Raw genomic sequence first — 18,050 nt, 5'->3', positions numbered from 1 at the left:
AGAAGATGTTTCCATTTCTAGCAGAGAATCCTAAGCTTAGGGCCATGAATATAACAGTCACTAATAAAACTAATATTGAATTCAATGGAAACCTCTTCACTCAAAGTGATTTGACTGTGGAGCTCACTACCATGGAGTGGTTAAGACGAATAGCATGGATGCATTTCAAAAGAAACTACAGAAATACATGAGGGAGAAAGGAATAGAAGGAAATGCTAATCGAGTTAGATAAGAGATGTGGAGGAGGCTTGTGTGGAACATAAAGTGGTTGGCTTGAACGTGGCCTGTTCCTGTGCTGTAAATTCTATGGAACTTTTTTACTTAGCATTACTTAAATACTTAAGTGTCACAGATGATTATAATCTTTACTTACTAGGCAATTTCTTGCACACAGTCAAAACCAAATGTAATTTTTGGGTGAAGGATGGGTTAGAGAGCAGAGAATAATTAGATCAGGGTGCTCAGATATAAATCAGTCCTCATTCTAAAGTAATACAGTCTGTCATAAAAGCAAAGTACTGGGAATACTGGAAATCAAATTAAAACAAAGTGCTGGAAAAACTCAGCTGGTCTGGCAGCATCTGTGGAGAGAGAAACAGAGTTAAAAGGCGGGGTTTTCCACTCCTCCCCACTGCCGGGAGTGTCCGGTCCCACCAAAAGTCGATGGACTCTTGGCTGGGCCACTGAATCTCCCATGGCAGATCCCACCAAGACAAGGCTGGAAAATCCCGGCCAAAGTTTCAAATCCAATATGACTCTGCTTCAGGATCCCAGTTTAGAACTTCAGACCTGCTGAGTGTCTTCAGCGTCTTCTGTTTTTATTGTATAATACATTCTGTCTTTATCTTGTACGATTATTCAGTTTTCGATTATAATTAAATAACCACATAAAAGCAGGTGACCTGGTCATTATAGCATTGCTGTTTGTGGGACCTTGCTGTGGAAAAATGGGCTGGTACACTTCTTACATTACAACAGTGACTACATTTCAAAGTACTTCAATTGGCTACAAAGCGCTTTGGAACATCCCCTGGTCATGAATGGTGCTTTGTAAATGTAAGTGTTTCTTTCTTTTTGAGCTACTTATGTATTCATCTTATTAAAGCCTCTGGCTGTAAAATTATTTTTTGGGATAAAACAGTTTGAATGTTTGCCTGAACTTCCTCTCTCCATTATTTTAGCTGTGGTGTCAACCCATTTATTAGAGCTAGATTAACACCGCCACTATAATAATGGAGTAATTTCAGCGAAAAACATTAAGCATATGTCCAGCATCATCTCATAACGTAATTTAAGGGCCAGTGAGTCTATTTCCTGTTTAAGGCATCTTTTCGTTAGGCTAATTAGCTGCTTACTTATCAACCCTAAATTTCCTCCGAGTTTTGGCCACATGACCTACTTGTAGTCAACAGAAAGACTGCTTTATACATGTAAAAGGGACTTGTATTGCACTCACAACACTGTTAAACTTGTAACAGAAAGTTTGAGGAAATTCAGGCTGATTTTATTCAGAGTGATTGAGATTACTGGTTAACTGCTTATTGTTGCTATCACAGGCTAGAAGGTAAGCCCAGAGCAATTGCCGGGTGATGAAAAGAACAAGGTCCATTCAGTTCACATTCTTGATAATCGTATGGTACAAGTTATTACAAAGTTGTGTCACAAAAGTATAATAATTCTTATAATATTATTGTGATTTATTGTACAAGTAGGTTTCTATGTACGTGTATGGAATTTAATTGAATTGGAGACAGCTGGTCTGGAGGCTTTGACTCATCAAAATAAGCTAGGTTTGAAATGCTAAATATGTAAACATGGCTGAAGTTGCAGAATGTGAGATGAGGAGAATTTGCATTTTTAGATAAATCAGGATAGTTTGAATCTCAAAGAGATGGTAATATGTTACACCTAGCCAGAGAAGCTAGGCCAAGCAATGTGTTTATTATTCCCAAAGGTTACTGATAATATTAGCATTATGAAATGATTTATATTATGAGACAGGTAAAGTTCCAAAGACATATGGGAACAATGGAATTTGCATTAAAAGGGAGAAACATGTATAAAGGAGATTGAGCTTATGTGTAAGGAAAGGCATTGTAAGATCTACCAGAAGTGTGAAAAACCTCCAAAAACTGAAGCTGGGAAAAGCCACTTTGAATTCTACTGTCCAGGGTATTGCGTTTACTGGCTGGAATCTATTTAAAATCTTTTTTTTTTTGTTTACTGTTGCCTTAACGGGGGTGTAACCAGAAGCCAGATTAATTAGGGGGTTTAGGAGTTATTATAGTAGTAATCTGTAGACCTATGTATGTGTTTGAAATCTTTTCTTTTGTTAATAAATGTTTAATCTAGTTTTCTAAACATCTCTGAAGTTGTGGTAGGCTTATTACTTCTGAATTCAGGGCACACTTCTCAAAATCAAATACAAATTACAAAACCGTTGTGACTGCGTGATCAAGTTTCCCTCATGGATTTGATCTGCCTGGCACTCCTCATCTGCTGCGTCATAACAAATTGGGGGCTCTTTGTGGGATACTTGAAATTCCTTGATTGGGTTGGGCTGGTGAATCTTAAGGTTACAAGTATGAGAAGTACATTGAATTCAGGAGTTGGTGTGAGGGATTTTTAAAGTGGTGAGACTGCAAAAATGGCTGTATCCAGAGCTAAAGCTGTTTTGGAAGTAGAGGATATAACTCTGATTGGGTTACACAGAAGTATCTAAGGGTAAGTTAACAGAGTTGGCAGATAAGTTGCAGTTGAGGTTATCCGTAGGGGCGAAGAAAGCAGACATAGTTGAAGTGATAGCACAGCATTTGAAGTTAGAAGTGATACCTGACACTAGTGAGTCACAGCTGGAGGCAGTTAGAAATGAAGAAGCTTGAACTTGAACAAGCAAAGGAAATGAAAAAAACAAACTGGAACTAGAGGCAGCAGAAAAAGAAAGGGGGAAAAGGGTTTTTTTTCAAAAAGAAATGGAAATTTGAAAACTTGATCTCCAGAGGGAAAATTTTAGCAATGGAGGAAAGAGAGAAGGAAAGGGACAGAGAGTACTGACTTAAAAAGCTGGACTTTAAAAAAGAGACATCAGATGCTGAGGAAAGTTCTGATGATGAAAAAGCTGTTAATTTAAAACTCAGTGGGGAGATATTTCAATTTGGGTAAGCTCTTCCGAAGTTTGAGGAAAGAGTTGTGGAGGCATTCTTTATTTCATTTGAGAAGATAGCTAAGCAGATGATATGGCCACAAGAAAACTGGACATTGTTGTTACAATCCAGGTTGATGGATAGAGCTCATGAGGTTTATGCTTGACTGTCAGAAGAAATGTTAGCAGGTTATGATGAGGTAAAAAAAAGGTTATTTTGAGTTGGTTCCTGAGACATACAGGCAGATATTTAGGAATATAAGAAATCACCCTGGGAAAATTTATATTGAATTTGAGAGAGTAAAACAAAGTAATTTTGGCCAGTAGATACGGGCATTACGGATAGCGACAATTTTTTTGTTAGAATTTAAAGATTCAATTCCTTCGGTAGTGAGAACTCATGTGGAGGAACAGAGGGTTAAAATGGTAAGACAAGCAGCAGAGATAGCTGATGATTATGAGTTGGTTCATAGATCTAAACCTTTTTTTTTGTCACCCTTTTAAATCAGAGATGAATAGAAAGTGGGAAGGTGAAAGGAAGGCAGGTAGCCAGGGATGTGAAGGAGTAGGTGGAAATTCCCAGGAATTTTTTTCTCAGATTAAAATGGAAGATGCCGAGGGTAGAAGAGACACTCAAAAATTGAGGTGTTTCATTGTAATAAAGTTGAGCACACAAAGTCAGTGTGTTGGAAATTACAGGGAAAATCTGTTGGAATTACTGGGATGCCGAATATTTCTGGAAGTAAATGTACTGTGGGTTTGAGGTTCAGGCACAGGAAAAAACAGTGGTTTGTGTATAGGTAAATAAGAAGAATCAGCGTTAAGTAAAGATGTGAGAATGTGTTCACAATTTACCCAAGGGAGTTCTGAGGAGCAGGTTGCAGAAATGTTTAAAGGTTTTATATGTGAAGGGTGGAGTAGGTAAAGATATCAAAATTTTAAGAGGCACAGGGGCTAGTTAATCCTTAATGTTGTGCACTAGAGATATTTGTTGTTCAGAGGGAGTATTGCAGAAACAGGTGATAATAAGTGGGGTTCATGGAGATGCTAAACCTACTCCATTGTGGAAGGTAAATTTAATGAGTAAGTGGGAAACAAGTGAGGTGATTGTTGGGGTAGTCCAAAAATTGCCCATTACCGGAGATCAATTTATTTTAGCTAATGATTTAGCTGGGTTACAGATGTGGGTGATGCCTATGGTAGTTGAGCAGCCTGTAGCACTGTTTTCAAAAGAAATGTTGCAGAAGGAGCATCCTGGATTGTTTCCAGATTGTGTGGTAACAAGGCCACAAGCTCACAGGTTGAAACAGGGAGGAGAGGAAGTTAAAAGGTAGGAGGTAGGTGTTGAAACTCAATTAGCTGACACTATTTTTGATAAGATTGTTCAGGATGAAAGAATAGAGGATTCTGCAGCTGAGGTATTTAGCTCAAGGCAGTTGGTAAAGTTACAGAAAAAGAACCCACAAATAAAACAGTTATATCAGACAGCTTACTCAGAAACAGAGACAGAATATATTCCAGAATGTTATGACTTTAAGGGTAATGTTTTAATGAGAAAGTGGCGACCGTATCAAGTTTCATCAGCTGAAAACTGGAGAGAAATGCACCAGATTGTTATACCATTTGGATATAGAAATGAAATACTAAGAATAGAGTCATTAAGAATTAGAAAGATGCAGACAAAAGTACAAAAACATTTTTATTAGCCTGGATTGCATAGAGATGCGGCATAGTGGTATTTTCACTAGACTAGTAACCCAGAGACCCAGGATAATGTTCTGGGGACCTGGATTCAAATCCCACCATGGCAGATGGTGAAATTTGAATTTAATAAAAATCTGGAATTAAAAGTCTGATGTTGACCATGAAACCATCTGGTTCACTAATGTCCTTTAGGAAAGGAAATCTGCTGTCCTAACCTGGTCTAGCCTACATGTGACTCCAGATCCACAGCAATGTGGTTGACTCTTAACTGCTCTCTGAAAAGGGCAGTTAGGGATGAGCAATAAATGCTGGCAAAAAATGTGATGCCCACGTCCATGAATGAAAAAAAAAATAAAAATGTGGTAAATTCTGTAAAACATGTCACACGTCAGGTAATAGGGAAACCACAGGCATTGATTAAGCTGGCACCTTCAATTCAAATTCAAACATTTGAGGAACCTTTTAGTACATTCATGATTGATTGTGTAGGGCCCTTCCCTAAGACTAAGCGTGGAAATCAGTGCTTACTGACAATAATGGATGTGTCTGCCAGGTTTCCTGCAGTAATACCTTTGAGGAAATATTACAACAAAGAGAACTGTGGAAGAGCTGATTGAATTTTTCTTACACAAATGGTTTACCAAAGAAATGCAATCAGACCAGGGTTCAAATTTCATGCCACAGCTGTTTAAGGAAGTAATGAACAGTTTGGGGATAAAAAATTTAAGTCAACAGTTTAAATCACAAGGGGCATTGTAAAGATGCATTAAGCATTAAAAATTATGATGAGGGCACATAGTTAGGACTATCCACAAGATTGGAATGGGGAATTCCATTCTTGTTATTTGCTATTAGGGATGGTCCTGATGCACCGACTGGATATAGTTCTTTTGAATTAGTCTATGATCATGAGGTAAGGGGACCACTGAAATTGATTCATGAGAAATTGGGGCGTCAAAATTCAGAAACTACTAGTTTTGTTGCTGGGGAAAAGCATCAGTTCTGTTACCAGTATTGGGTGACTCATTAAAGGCAAGGTTTAATGGACCTAACAGGATTGAAAAGAAACTGATAGAAGTAAATTATTAATAGATACTCCAGATGGAAGAAAGAAGCAGAAGGTGTGTCATGTATATATATGCTTTAAAAGTACTTTGACAGGGAAGGGGACCAAAAGGAGGTATTATGGTGGTAGATAAGGAGATTGAGGCTGTCTGTCAGAAAAGGCATTGCAAGATTTAGCAGAAGTGTGAAAAGCCTCCAACATTTGTGTATTAAGCTGCTGTCTTCAGAAACCAAAGCAGGGAAAAGCCACTTTGAATTTTACTGTCCAGGGTATTGTGTTAACTGGCTGGAATCTATTTAAAATCTTTTTTTTTTGTTTACTGTTGCCTTAATGGGGGTGCAACTGGGAGCCAGATTAATTAGGGGGTTTAGTATAGCAGTAATTTGTAGACCTATGTATGTGCTTGAAATCTTTTCTTTTGTTAATAAATGTTTAATCTAATTTTTTAAACATCTCTGAAATCGTGGTAGACATATTACTACTTAATTCAGGGCACGCTTCTCAAAATCAAATACAAATTACAAAACCATTTTGATAGCATGATCAAGTTTCCCTCGTGGATTTGATCTGCTTGACACACATCATCTGCCACGTCATAACAGTTTTTGACCAATTATCAATTAGATTCAAACATGAGGCAAGAAAAACAGCTGTGGTGGAGAGCTTTGTAAACATAGCTCCAAATTCACCTGTTCCCCCCTCCTCCCAATAAGCACACTGCACTTTACACATGTCATATTCTGCATCACATCATAGAGATTAAGCTCCACAATTTATCAGCTGCAAGAAGCGCATTCAAATGGGATAAAGTTGTAGAAATTTCACTGAGAATTACAGGAAATAGATGCATGGCCTGTTGATCAAGCAGCTCAGCAGTCGATTGCGATAACTTAACACAGGCCCGGACTTTTCATTGCTTGGGTGGGCATGGTGGGAGCGGTTGCGGAGCCGACCACTGCCCGTGATCGGCTCCACACCGCAATTTGACATGGGCAGGCCAATTAAGACCCGCCCGGCGTGGAACGCGAGCAGTAGCAGAACCCTGCCTGTGCAGGCGGAGGGAGGACAGAGAGTCAGGTCCAGCGCTCTTTCCCGCACATGCACAGAGCTGCCTCAGGAAGATTGAAGCGAATGTTAAAAATAAATAAATAAATGTAGTAAAAATTTAATAAAACATGTCCCATCTCACGTGACGTGTCAGGGGACATGTTTTCATTTCTCAAAGAAAGTTCTTATTTAAGTTGTAATAGCTTAAGGGAACCTTATCCTGCTCATGGACGAGGTTTTCTAAAAAACGTTAGGTTGGATGGGCAGCGTAACTTTGAAATTAATTAGTTAATGGCCTTAATAGGCCTTGCAATTATTGGCAGGCGCGCAGCCGACTCCGGCGTGCACCCGCCGAACAAAATATCGCGATGTTGTCGGGACACCCGCCTGACATTATCGCGCATCATTTTACATTCCCGCACATCGGGCCCGCCCCTCAATCGCCAAATGTAAAATTCTGCCCATAGATTTTTTTTCATACTGTCATCCATACCTATTCTAATCAAAATGATTTGATAAGCTTTTGACCTAAGAAGAGAGCATTTTTTATCAACTATTAATAGTTCAGGAAATTTCTAGAAGAGTAGTTCAAAGTTTTTTTCTGCTGTGTCGTACCACTGAGTGGATAACTTTATTTCTACTGGCAAATCTCCATCAATGTTTAGACTTGTACTTAATTAATGTTCTTAGCTGGAGAACATGGTCAGGGTGATAGAGATTTTAAGACCAATGATAGAAAGGCTCTGGAAAGATTACTTTGATTCGGTGGAGGATCCTAGCCTTGTGATACACTAGGAAACAGTTAAGGAATTAAAAGTGCACTCAGTTCTGCATCCAGCTTTCTTCTTTCTCCTCAAGTCCTTAGGCATTCAACACTTCCAGACTCTCATCGTAATCAGATTCTGTGCTTAATGTCAATTGCAGTGTTCAATTTGACATATAGCAGCCGAGCAGACGTGCCATCACTATATACGGCACAATCTGGGCTGCTGTTCAAGACCAAACAAAGAACGCTAATGGTTGTGGAGCCAGCATTGGCTCTAAGAAGTGCTTGCTTACCGAATAGATCCACTAAAAAGTACAGGGTCTTGCAAAATAATGGAAAGTCTGGAGCGAAGAGTGTGAAGAGGAAGCTTACAGATATCTATTCCATCAATTACGATTTTACCTATAATATAAATACAAAACATTCTAAGTAAAAGACAATAGATTATTATATTCTTCACAAAGAGCCTAGGCCTCTTCTAAAATTCACTGTTATTCAAGCCATTTTAAAAAAATTCCTAGTTAGATAAACCATGTTTACAGAGTAATTTGACAAGGAAGTATTCAATGAATGGCATGGCACTAGGAAGTTCTGAGGAACAAAGTGACCTTGGCGTGTGTGTCCATAGATCTCTGAAGGCAGAGGGGCATGTTAGTGGGGTGATGAAAAAGGCATATGGGACATTTGCCTTTATCAATCGAGGAATAGATTACAAAAGTAGGGAGATCATGTTGGAGTTGTATAGAACCTTGGTGAGGCCACAGCTAGAGTACTGTGTGCAGTTCTGGTCACCACATTATAGGAAGGATGTGATTACACTGGAGGGAGTGCAGAGGACATTCACCAGGGTGTTGCCTGGGATGAAACATTTAAGTTATGAAGAGAGGTTGGATAGACTTGGGTTGTTTTCGTTGGAGCAGAGAAGGCTGAGGGGCGATCTGATCGAGGTGTACAAGATTATGAGGGGCACGGACAGGGATAGGGAGCAGCTATTCCCCTTAGTTGAAGGGTCAGTCACAAGGGGGCATAAGTTCAAGGTGAGGGGCAAGAGGTTTAGGGGGGATGTGAGGAAAAACATTTTTACTGAGAGGGTGGTGATGGTCTGGAATGCACTGCCTGGGAGGGTGGTGGAGGCGGGTTGCCTCACATCCTTTAAAAAGTACCTGGATGAGCACTTGGCACGTCATAACATTCAAGGCTATGGGCCAAGTGCTGGTAAGTGGGATTAGGTAAGTAGATCAGGTGTTTCTCACATGTCAGTGCAGACTCGATGGGCCAAAGGGCCTCTTCTGCACTGTGAGATTCTGTGTGATTCTGTGATTCTGTGTGATTCTGTGATTAATGAAATATTTACGTTCTTCAATTGGGAACTTAAACCAGGTCAATCAGAGGCAAAAAGAAATTGTTTAATCATAAATTATAACAACCAAATGATTCCCAACTGTGGAAAATAAGCTATAAATCAATGCCTGAGATGATGTCCTGCTTTCTTGCAGTAATGCAGTAAGATGTTTACTGTACATTTTACTGACAGACTGTGTAATCTATGGCAAGACTGACCTTCAAATATATCCACCATCCTGAAAAAAGCCAGAGACAGGGAAGATTTTCCACTGCCGGTGCGCCCACATATCCCAACCTGGAAAAAGAATACAACACACATGAAAACATTGATAATTTTTTGTTCATGTCAAAAAGGCTTTACTGCACGGACTATTAACCGGAAATAATATTTTACTCTCACATAGCTGGGATAAAACAAATATGTCACATGAACTGGGATATGTCAATTTCTTTTATTTAGACATTTAATACAAACTTTAAAACCCTCATGAAACATTATCCCGCCCGTGGATGAAGTTTCATGTTTTTTCTGAAGGCCGCCTGGTCTCTTTGCCTGCCCGCCAACCTTTAAGGTTGGACGGGCAGCTCAGTTGATGGTTTTAATTGCTTGATAACCGGCCTTAATAGGCCCTTGACAGATCAGCACTGTGCGCCCACTGAACTGAAAATCTAAATGACGCGGGGTGACATTGGGACGCCCGGCCGATGTCACTGTGCGTCATTTTACATGTCGGGGAGCAGGCCCTGCCCCTGCTCGCTGAAGAGAGAATTCTGCCCTATGTTTTGGACTGTATCTTTAAATTAAGGTTAAATGAAAGTGATCATGTGACCTGTTCTGCAGTCTGTCTGATGGTAAGCCTGGATTGTTTAATCGTTAGAGACCAAAGGAAGGCTTAGATTGTTTTACTGAGAAGTAGGCACAAGGCATTTACACTTAAGAGATGAGTTTATGTTGAGTAGGTTCTGAGTCTCCCAAAGTCCCAGAAAGGTGTTGAATATACCAGTTTGTAAACAGTTGTGCTGTAAATTGTTCATTTACTTCTAAGGTGAAAGAGAATTGGGTACAAGGAGAGCTGTAGCATGTTTAACTGAATGCAAGGCTAATTGTTTCATGTTACCATGGGGAAGAGAGCAGAGGAAGCCATCTTTGAGATCAGGTTACAGTCTTCTCTACAAATCTTTGGATCTCAGATAGATAGCAGCTCTTTGTGGTCAGCAGAGAAGAGAGGCTCTTTTGGCTTTGAGAGCTATCACAGCCAGATGCGCGAAGCAGGCAGCCCCTAGTCGAAAAGACGCACCCTGAAGCCATCTAATAATTCCAGGAAATTCATTCTGGCATGGCAATTGGGAAGAAGAATCATTGGAACAGGCTTTACTGCTTGTGGTGGACTTAAGAAAACCCTTTTAAAACAGAGGAAGTGTCTGGAGACGGTCAATCAAAGTTACTACTCAGTGAAGTGGGGGTACAGGAACTCATTGGATGCTGGGAACAACTGTGGACTGTTTGCTATAAGGATTGTAATTCTGTGGAAAGTGTGATGTGTGATAAGTATAAAAGGGGAATGTTCCTCTCTGTAATTGGAAAATAATGGATGCATTGTTTGTAATCTTTGAAAAATTCCCTTGATTCTGGAAAGGTCCCAATGGATTGGAAAAATGTAACACCACTATTCAAGAAAGGAAGGAACAGAAAACAGGAAACTATAAGCCAATTAGTCTAATATCTGTCCTTGGGAAAATGCTAGAATCCATTATTCAGGAAGTAGTATCAGGACATTTAGAAAATCATAATTCATAAAATCATGTTGACTCTATTTTATTGTAAGGGAAATCATGTTGACATATTAGAGTTCTTTGAGGGTGTAACAAGTAGCATGGATAAAGGGGAACCAGTAGATGTGGTGTATTTGGATTTTCAGAAGGCATTTGATGAGATGCCACATAAAAGATTATTGCATGCGATAAGAACTCATGGTGTTGGGGCTGGTGTATTGGCAAGGATAGAGGACTGGCTAACTAACAGGTAACAGAGTCAGGATAAATAGATCATTTTCAAGTTGGCAAACTATAACTAGTGGAGCACCGTAGGGATCAGTGTTGGGACCTCAATTATTTACAATCTGTGTTAATGACTTGGAGGAAGGAACTGACTGTATTGTAACCAAATTTGCTGATGATATAAAGTTAGGTAGGAAAGCAAGTTGTGAGGAGGATACAAAGAGTCCTGAATGGGATACAGATAAGTTAAGTGAGTGGGCAAAAAATTGGCAGATGGAGTGTAATGTGGAAGTATATGAGGTTGTCCACTTTGGCGGGAAGAATAGAAAAGCAGAATATTATTTAAATGGAGAGAGGTTACAGAACGCTGCAGTACAGAGGAATCTGGATGTCCATTTATATGAATCACAAGAAGTTAGCATGAAGTTACAGCAAGTAAGTTAGGAAGGCAAATGGAGTTTTGGCCTCTAATGTAAGGGAGATGGAATATAAAAGTAGGGAAGTCTTGCTACAACTGTACAGGACATTGATGAGACCACACCTGGAATACTGGGTATGGTTCTGGTCTCCTTACTTATGAAGGGATACACTTGCATTGGAAGCAATTCAGAAAAGGTTCACTAGGCTGATTCCTGGGATAAAGGGGTCATTTTCTGAGAAAAATTTCAACAGGCTGGCCCTATACTCATTAGTGTTTAGAAGAGTGAAATGTAACATTATTGAAACATATGAGATTCTGAGGGGGCTAGACAGGGGAGATGCTGAGAGGATGTTTCCTCTCGTGGAGGAATCTAGAACTAGGAGTTACTGTTTAAAAATAAGGGATCTTTAAGACTGAGATGAGGAGGAATTTGTTCTCTGAGGGTCGTGAGTCTTTGGAATTCTCTTCCACAGAGAACAATGGTGGCTAGGTCATTGAACATAAGACCAAGTTAGATTTTTAATCAACAAGGGAGTTAAGGGTTATGGTGGAGCAGGCCAGAAAGTGGAGTCAAGGCTAAAATCAGATCAACCATGATCATATTGAATGATGGGACAGGCTTGATAGGCTGAATAGCTGATTCCTGCTCCTATTTCTTATAATCTTATGATTTTTTTTAATGGCCCAGGAGTTGCAGGTCATGCCCAGTTAAACCCTTTCCCACTTCCTCCATGTCTAAACATTTTTGCACTACAAATTACTGGACGTGTGAGTTGATAATGACTAGGTGAGGGCAATGGGGCATTTGGGGCCTTGCAGAATGATGGGGTTAGCAGTGTATCTCTCATAGCCAATAAGCTAAAAGGATTGCAAAAGAAATAGAGGAACAATAGAGGAGGAAGTAATGTGAATTAGAGTCAAATTTGGTGCAGAGAAGGAAATAAAAAGAGGAGAAGAGAGAATTGATTAAGAGGGAGAGAGAGCGAGAGTCAGAAAGAAGAAATGAGAAAAAATATTAAATTTAAAATTTTATGTTTTAAGGATCTCAAAGAATAATTGACCATATGCAAGGGTGGGATGTCACAGTTTAATCTGTTTTATTTTTTAGCCAGAGAAGTTGAGTTCCATTGCTGGACCATAAGCTTCATCATTAAAAAGGTCCTGTTGAATACCGGTCCCACGTTTCTGTGATGGGTTTAATTAGCATTAATACACAAATACAGCAATTTCTTAAAACTCACAGGGAGGTAGGTTGATGGTGGGCTGTCATTTTGGCAAGGCTAACAATGGGGTGGAGCAAATTGTCCAACAACTTCCAGCAATTCGCAACTCACCAGGTATCGCCTCCTCATCACAAACTTCTGCATGATTTACACGCTAATAATAGCGAACTCATTAAACATGGTGTTATGTTCCTAGCAACTTCTGCCCAGTGTTTTTTTTTTGTTCTGCTAGTAACTTGTTAAGCACCAATTAAAGGTCATAATAACACATAAATGGTACATTACAGCATTGCATTTCAGAATAACTTAACTGGCTTTAAAGTGCTTTGCAATGTCCTGAAGCCATGAATGGCACTATATAAATCTCTTTTCTTTCTTTTCACTAAAGAAGTAGAGTCAATGGAGAGAGAGGGGATTGATTTTAACCTCCCCCCCAAAGTTGGTTGGTTTGGACCAGATATAAGAATGTAAAGGAAAGTCTCAAACCTGAACCCAACCCACCTTGAATCTGCCCATTTCCAGATTAATGGAGCAGGGCTCAACTAATCCATTCCCAGGTACTGGGTTGCTTATTTAAATATTTTAATGAAGCTGCATGCCATACATTTTTTTCTCTTTTCCACTGTTAATGCTTGTCAGTCAGGTTTCTAGAGTTCCAGAGTAACCTTATGGGAGGCGAAGACTGTTGCATGGAACAGGGAAGTGCTTTTCCAGCATTGCTTGTGGCGCAAGAGAGGAGCAGGAGAGTTTCCCTGCACCTCCCACCCAGGCAAACTTGTTAATGCTTCCCAGTCATCGGACCACACCCATCCTCCATCACAATCTGATGGCCTCACAACGTCCTTCATGGCATGTGATCTCTTCTTGGCATCTCCTTCCTACCCCATGTACTCCAAAGGTCTCCCCTGCTGCACCCTCCCTGCTTCACCATAAAAATTAGAACGCATGTAACAAAAACAGTCAGCAGAGATCTGTTATAGAGCATAGCACATTTCCTCAAAAGGAACAACGCAGCTGTTTCATTTCTCTTAGCAACATGGGTACTTTAGAAATCTCACTTTATTGTACTCGTTGGAGTAGGAGGAGCAGCACAGGACTGAAGTTCAAAGCTGTAGAAACACCAATAGGATCCATTACTGGCCCAGATGTGTACTAGCAGCAACACAGCAATCTTTATTCATTGAGAAGAAATATATCATATGGCTATGTCGGAACAAGGAAGGCATAGAAGGAAGAACCTGCATTTAGATGGCATTTATGTCAGATGCTCAGATATCCCAAAGCACTTTATAGCCAATGAACTACCTATGAAACGCAGCCACTATAGTAATGGAAGGAATGCAAAAATGTGCACACAGCAAGGTCCACATACCACAATGTGATAATGATCAGATTACTTTTTTTTTAAAAGAGATGTTGGTTGAGATATAAATGTTGGCCAGGACACCAGGAAGAAATTCTCTACAAATTCTTCGGGAATTGCGTAATAGCACATTCTCTTTTCTATATCCTAATGAGTTAGTTCTCTACCATACTTATTACTTTCATTTGTGTGGTATTTCTTATAGGTTACAGCATAACTACACATTAAGAGAACACAGGTGCTCAACAAAGCCTGTCTGTAATTTATTCGGATTGACATCATGACTGCCTTTAAGCCAAATTTATTAATGCCCATTCTCTCACCTTTGCGCTTTTTTAATTTTGAAAACTTTCTTTTGATAACTATCCTCTCAGGCTTTTTTGGAATATCAGCCAAATTGAGTTCTTGTTTGATGACCTTCCCTCCTGCTTCACCCTTTGGGCTTTCATAAGAATATATGAAATAGGAGCTTGCCCCACCATTCAGTACAATCAGGCTGATCATTGGTTTCAACTCCACTTTCCCACCTGCTCCCCATGTACTTTGATGCCCTGAGGGCCAAAAATCTGTCCATCACAGCCTTAAATTTATTCAATGATGGCGTGTCCGCCACATTCTGCGGTGGAGAATTCCAAAAATTCATAACTCTTTGAGTGAAGAAATTTCTCCTGAGCTCAGTCCGACATATTATTGTTCCCTTATCCTGAGACTGTGCCCCCATGTACTAGATTCCCCAGTCAGGGGAAACAACCTCTCAGTCTCTACCCTGTCAAGCCCCTTCAGATCATCTCTCATTCTTCTAAACTCCAAGGAATATAGACCTAATTTACTCAGCCTCTCATCAGGATGACCCTTTCATCCTAGGAACCAATCTAGCGAACCTTCGCTGCACTGCCTCACACACAAGTATATATTTCATGGCGTGAAATTTCACCCAGTAAACACCACTTCATTTTCCCAAATGCTAAAAACTATAACCTGCAGATCTTGATGCATTCGCAACTTCTACACTTTCTTTCATTATGCACACTGGACTGAGTTGAACCACTGCAATATTTATTTTGGTTAAGTGGCTGTTTAACTCATCCAGCAGATTTTTTGCAGGTACATTTTAACTTGACAATTTCTTTTGTAATTTTTCTTTTACCTTAACTGTACTTGAGCTTTAGCTAAATATCATGAAATATGGGTAACAATTTAAGCCACTTTTTTATTTATTCTATCATGAAATTTCGACATCATTGGCAAGGCTATTATTTGGTTCCTATCACTAATTGCCCTTGAACTGAGTGACTATTTCAGAGGTCAGTTAAGAGTCAAGCACATTGCTATGGATCTGGAGACACATGTAGGCCAGACCGTGTAAGGACAGCAGATTTCCTTCCCTGAAGGACATTTGCGAACCAGATGGGGTTTTACAACAACCTGTGATAGTTTGATGTCCACCATCAATGAGATTAGTTTTTCAATTCCAAATTTTATTAACTGAATTTAAATTCCATCAGGTGTTGCGAACTTTGGATTACTCGTCCTGTGACATTATCACAACATCATGGTCTCCCCTAATTAATTCATTGTCTGCACAATGTGAGTAACTTTACTCCACATCGCATGGAGTGGGTGGGGGGATGGTTGGTGGAGAGGAAATTTTAAAATCAAAAATGTAATATTATGAATTGAATGCAACGTTTGCACACATTGTTGCACACACAGTTGCTTCTAATAGGAAAATATTTACAAATATAATTAGTACAGATGTAACCTTGCTATTATCCTTATTATTATTTCTTTCAATCTTCCGAGCTAATTAAGAAGTATATCAAAGGTTTAATGAAGAAAGAGATAACGCTCTATTGGCCCTTCAAAATAGCCAGAAATCAGTTCTGTTTGACTGTGCCTCCAGCGTTGCACAATACACAAATCAATGAAAATGGTAGAACAAGTAAAATGCTGTACTTGTAAGATTTGAGAATTAAAACATGCCCTGTAGCATAATAAACATTTGAGAACCAGTGAGATTTAAGACAAATCTGAGTTTTGAATTTCATATTTCTTAAAATGGGTTTGTTAGCTGTGGGGTTACCTGGTTGATGTAATCAATTCTTTATCACACTCATTTCTTCATGATAGGCAAGAGGGCAGGTGTTGCCCTATGATAAGTTTGCAAATTCTCTCCAAATTCTTCAGAGGACCATTAAAGAACAAGCTTCGCAAGACTCTTTTTAATTACCTTTTGTCCAGGTGTGATGTAGGCTTTGACATGTTTAAGGACGGGTTTGAGAGTTGGGTCATATCGAACACAGAGATCCTGAATTTTTATCTCTCCTTGCTGTGGCCAGTCTTCGGGGACCTGGGATGGGTCTGCATAGAATATGAAGATCTAGAATGGATGCATAATCTCAAACAGATATTGTTTATTCAGGCCTTTTTCAAGGTCTTCAGAATTTGCTTTTGTCGACTGCTCCTTATTCTAAATCAACCCACACATAAGCAGCTCAAAACAAGGCATCTACTGACATTCTCTCGCTTCCCATAGGGGAGTGGACACACACTGGATTCTGGAACTTGACATATGGGGAATCGCAGGTGATAACCAGCACCCACAGACTCAGTGGCATAATTTGTGGATGTTCCAACTCACAGCATTACTCTTAATTGCTTTTAGATCTGGAGAAATTCCAGCAAAAGCCTCTGGAACATTACTTCCCAGGGGAAACTCGTGGATTTGGATCAAATGTAGGCTTTACATGCCACTTGATTTTACTCTCTATTGACCTTGCAACATGGGAACAGGAGAAGGCCATTCAGCCCCTCAAGCCTGCATTGCCATTCAATTAGATCATGGTGGTAGTTTTAAATTAATCACACTCTTCCCCCCATTATTATCTAACATACATGGCAATAGAAAATTTAAATATATTTTAACTGGCACATTGATACACAATACATGTAGCTAAGGGCACATGAGCATTTCTGGCACAGAGTGACAGGCAAAGGGAGCAAATATTGCAGAACACAGAAATAGAAGCGTAGAGATCAGCACACCCAAATGCCTGATATCTGCACACACCACATAAAGCTCTGGGCATGACACGCTCATTTATAAGTCTACTTATAAAATTACCTAACAAAAATTTATCAACCTCCCCCCACTGCCCATCCCCTGCCTCAACAGCATTTTGGGGACAGGCTTTCAGATTTCCACTAACCTTGACAACACCCCTGAATGACCCATCTCTAATTTTAAGGTTACACTCCTTTGTTCTGAATTCCCACAACAAATGGAATATTTTCTCTATATCTACCCTATCAATTCATAAATCAAAGAACAATACAGCACGGCACAAGGTCATTTGACCCATTGAGTCAGCAGTCCAGTAAATCCCACTCCCTGACTCTTTCCCCATATCCCCACTATCTTTTCTGTTTCATGTATTTATTCAATTCCCGTTGAAAAGCTATTATTGAATCTATATCCACCCACTGACAATCCTAACCACTTATTACATTAAAAAAGGCTTCCCTCATGTCAACTCTGATTCTGTTGCCAATTATCTTAAATCTGTGCTCTCTGGTCATTGACCCTCCAGCCACTGGAAACAGTTTCGCTTTATTTACTGCATCTAAACTGTTCATAATTTTAATCACCTCTTGCAAATCTGCCCTTAGCCTTCTCTGCTGTAAAGAGAACAACCCCAGCTTCTCCTGTCTATCCACATAACTGTAATTCCTCATCTCTGGAAATATTCCAGTAAATCTCTTCTGCACACTCTCCAAAGCCTTCATGTCCTTCCTAAGGTGTGGTGACAAGTATTGGGTATAATACTATAGCTGAGGGCAAACTAGTGTATTATATAGGTTTAGCGTAGCTTTATGGCATTAGACCTCTATGTGCCAGATTTACCTTTAAAAATAATGGGTATGACCCAAATTCACAAGACCCACCCCTATTTCCAGATAGAACTATTTTTGCTGG

The 18,050-nt window shown here is 39.7% G+C and overlaps 1 protein-coding gene across 3 annotated transcripts in view; it reads right to left on the bottom strand.

Moving 5' to 3' along the window:
• Positions 1-18,050, bottom strand: part of abcc9 (ATP-binding cassette, sub-family C (CFTR/MRP), member 9) — a 204,227-nt gene that overhangs the window by 14,877 nt on the left and 171,300 nt on the right. For all 3 annotated transcript variants that reach the window (XM_041202434.1, XM_041202436.1, XM_041202435.1), the window contains 3 exons: positions 16,305-16,435; positions 9,286-9,364; positions 8,019-8,127 (listed from right to left, as the gene is read on the bottom strand). In XM_041202434.1, coding sequence (XP_041058368.1) covers positions 8,019-8,127; positions 9,286-9,364; positions 16,305-16,435 — 319 coding nt within the window. The remainder of the gene's footprint in view (positions 1-8,018; positions 8,128-9,285; positions 9,365-16,304; positions 16,436-18,050) is intronic.

Source organism: Carcharodon carcharias, chromosome 13 (assembly GCF_017639515.1).
Source record: "Carcharodon carcharias isolate sCarCar2 chromosome 13, sCarCar2.pri, whole genome shotgun sequence".
Classification (NCBI taxonomy): Eukaryota; Metazoa; Chordata; class Chondrichthyes; order Lamniformes; family Lamnidae; genus Carcharodon; species Carcharodon carcharias.
This window is presented reverse-complemented; position numbering and strand designations above follow the sequence as displayed.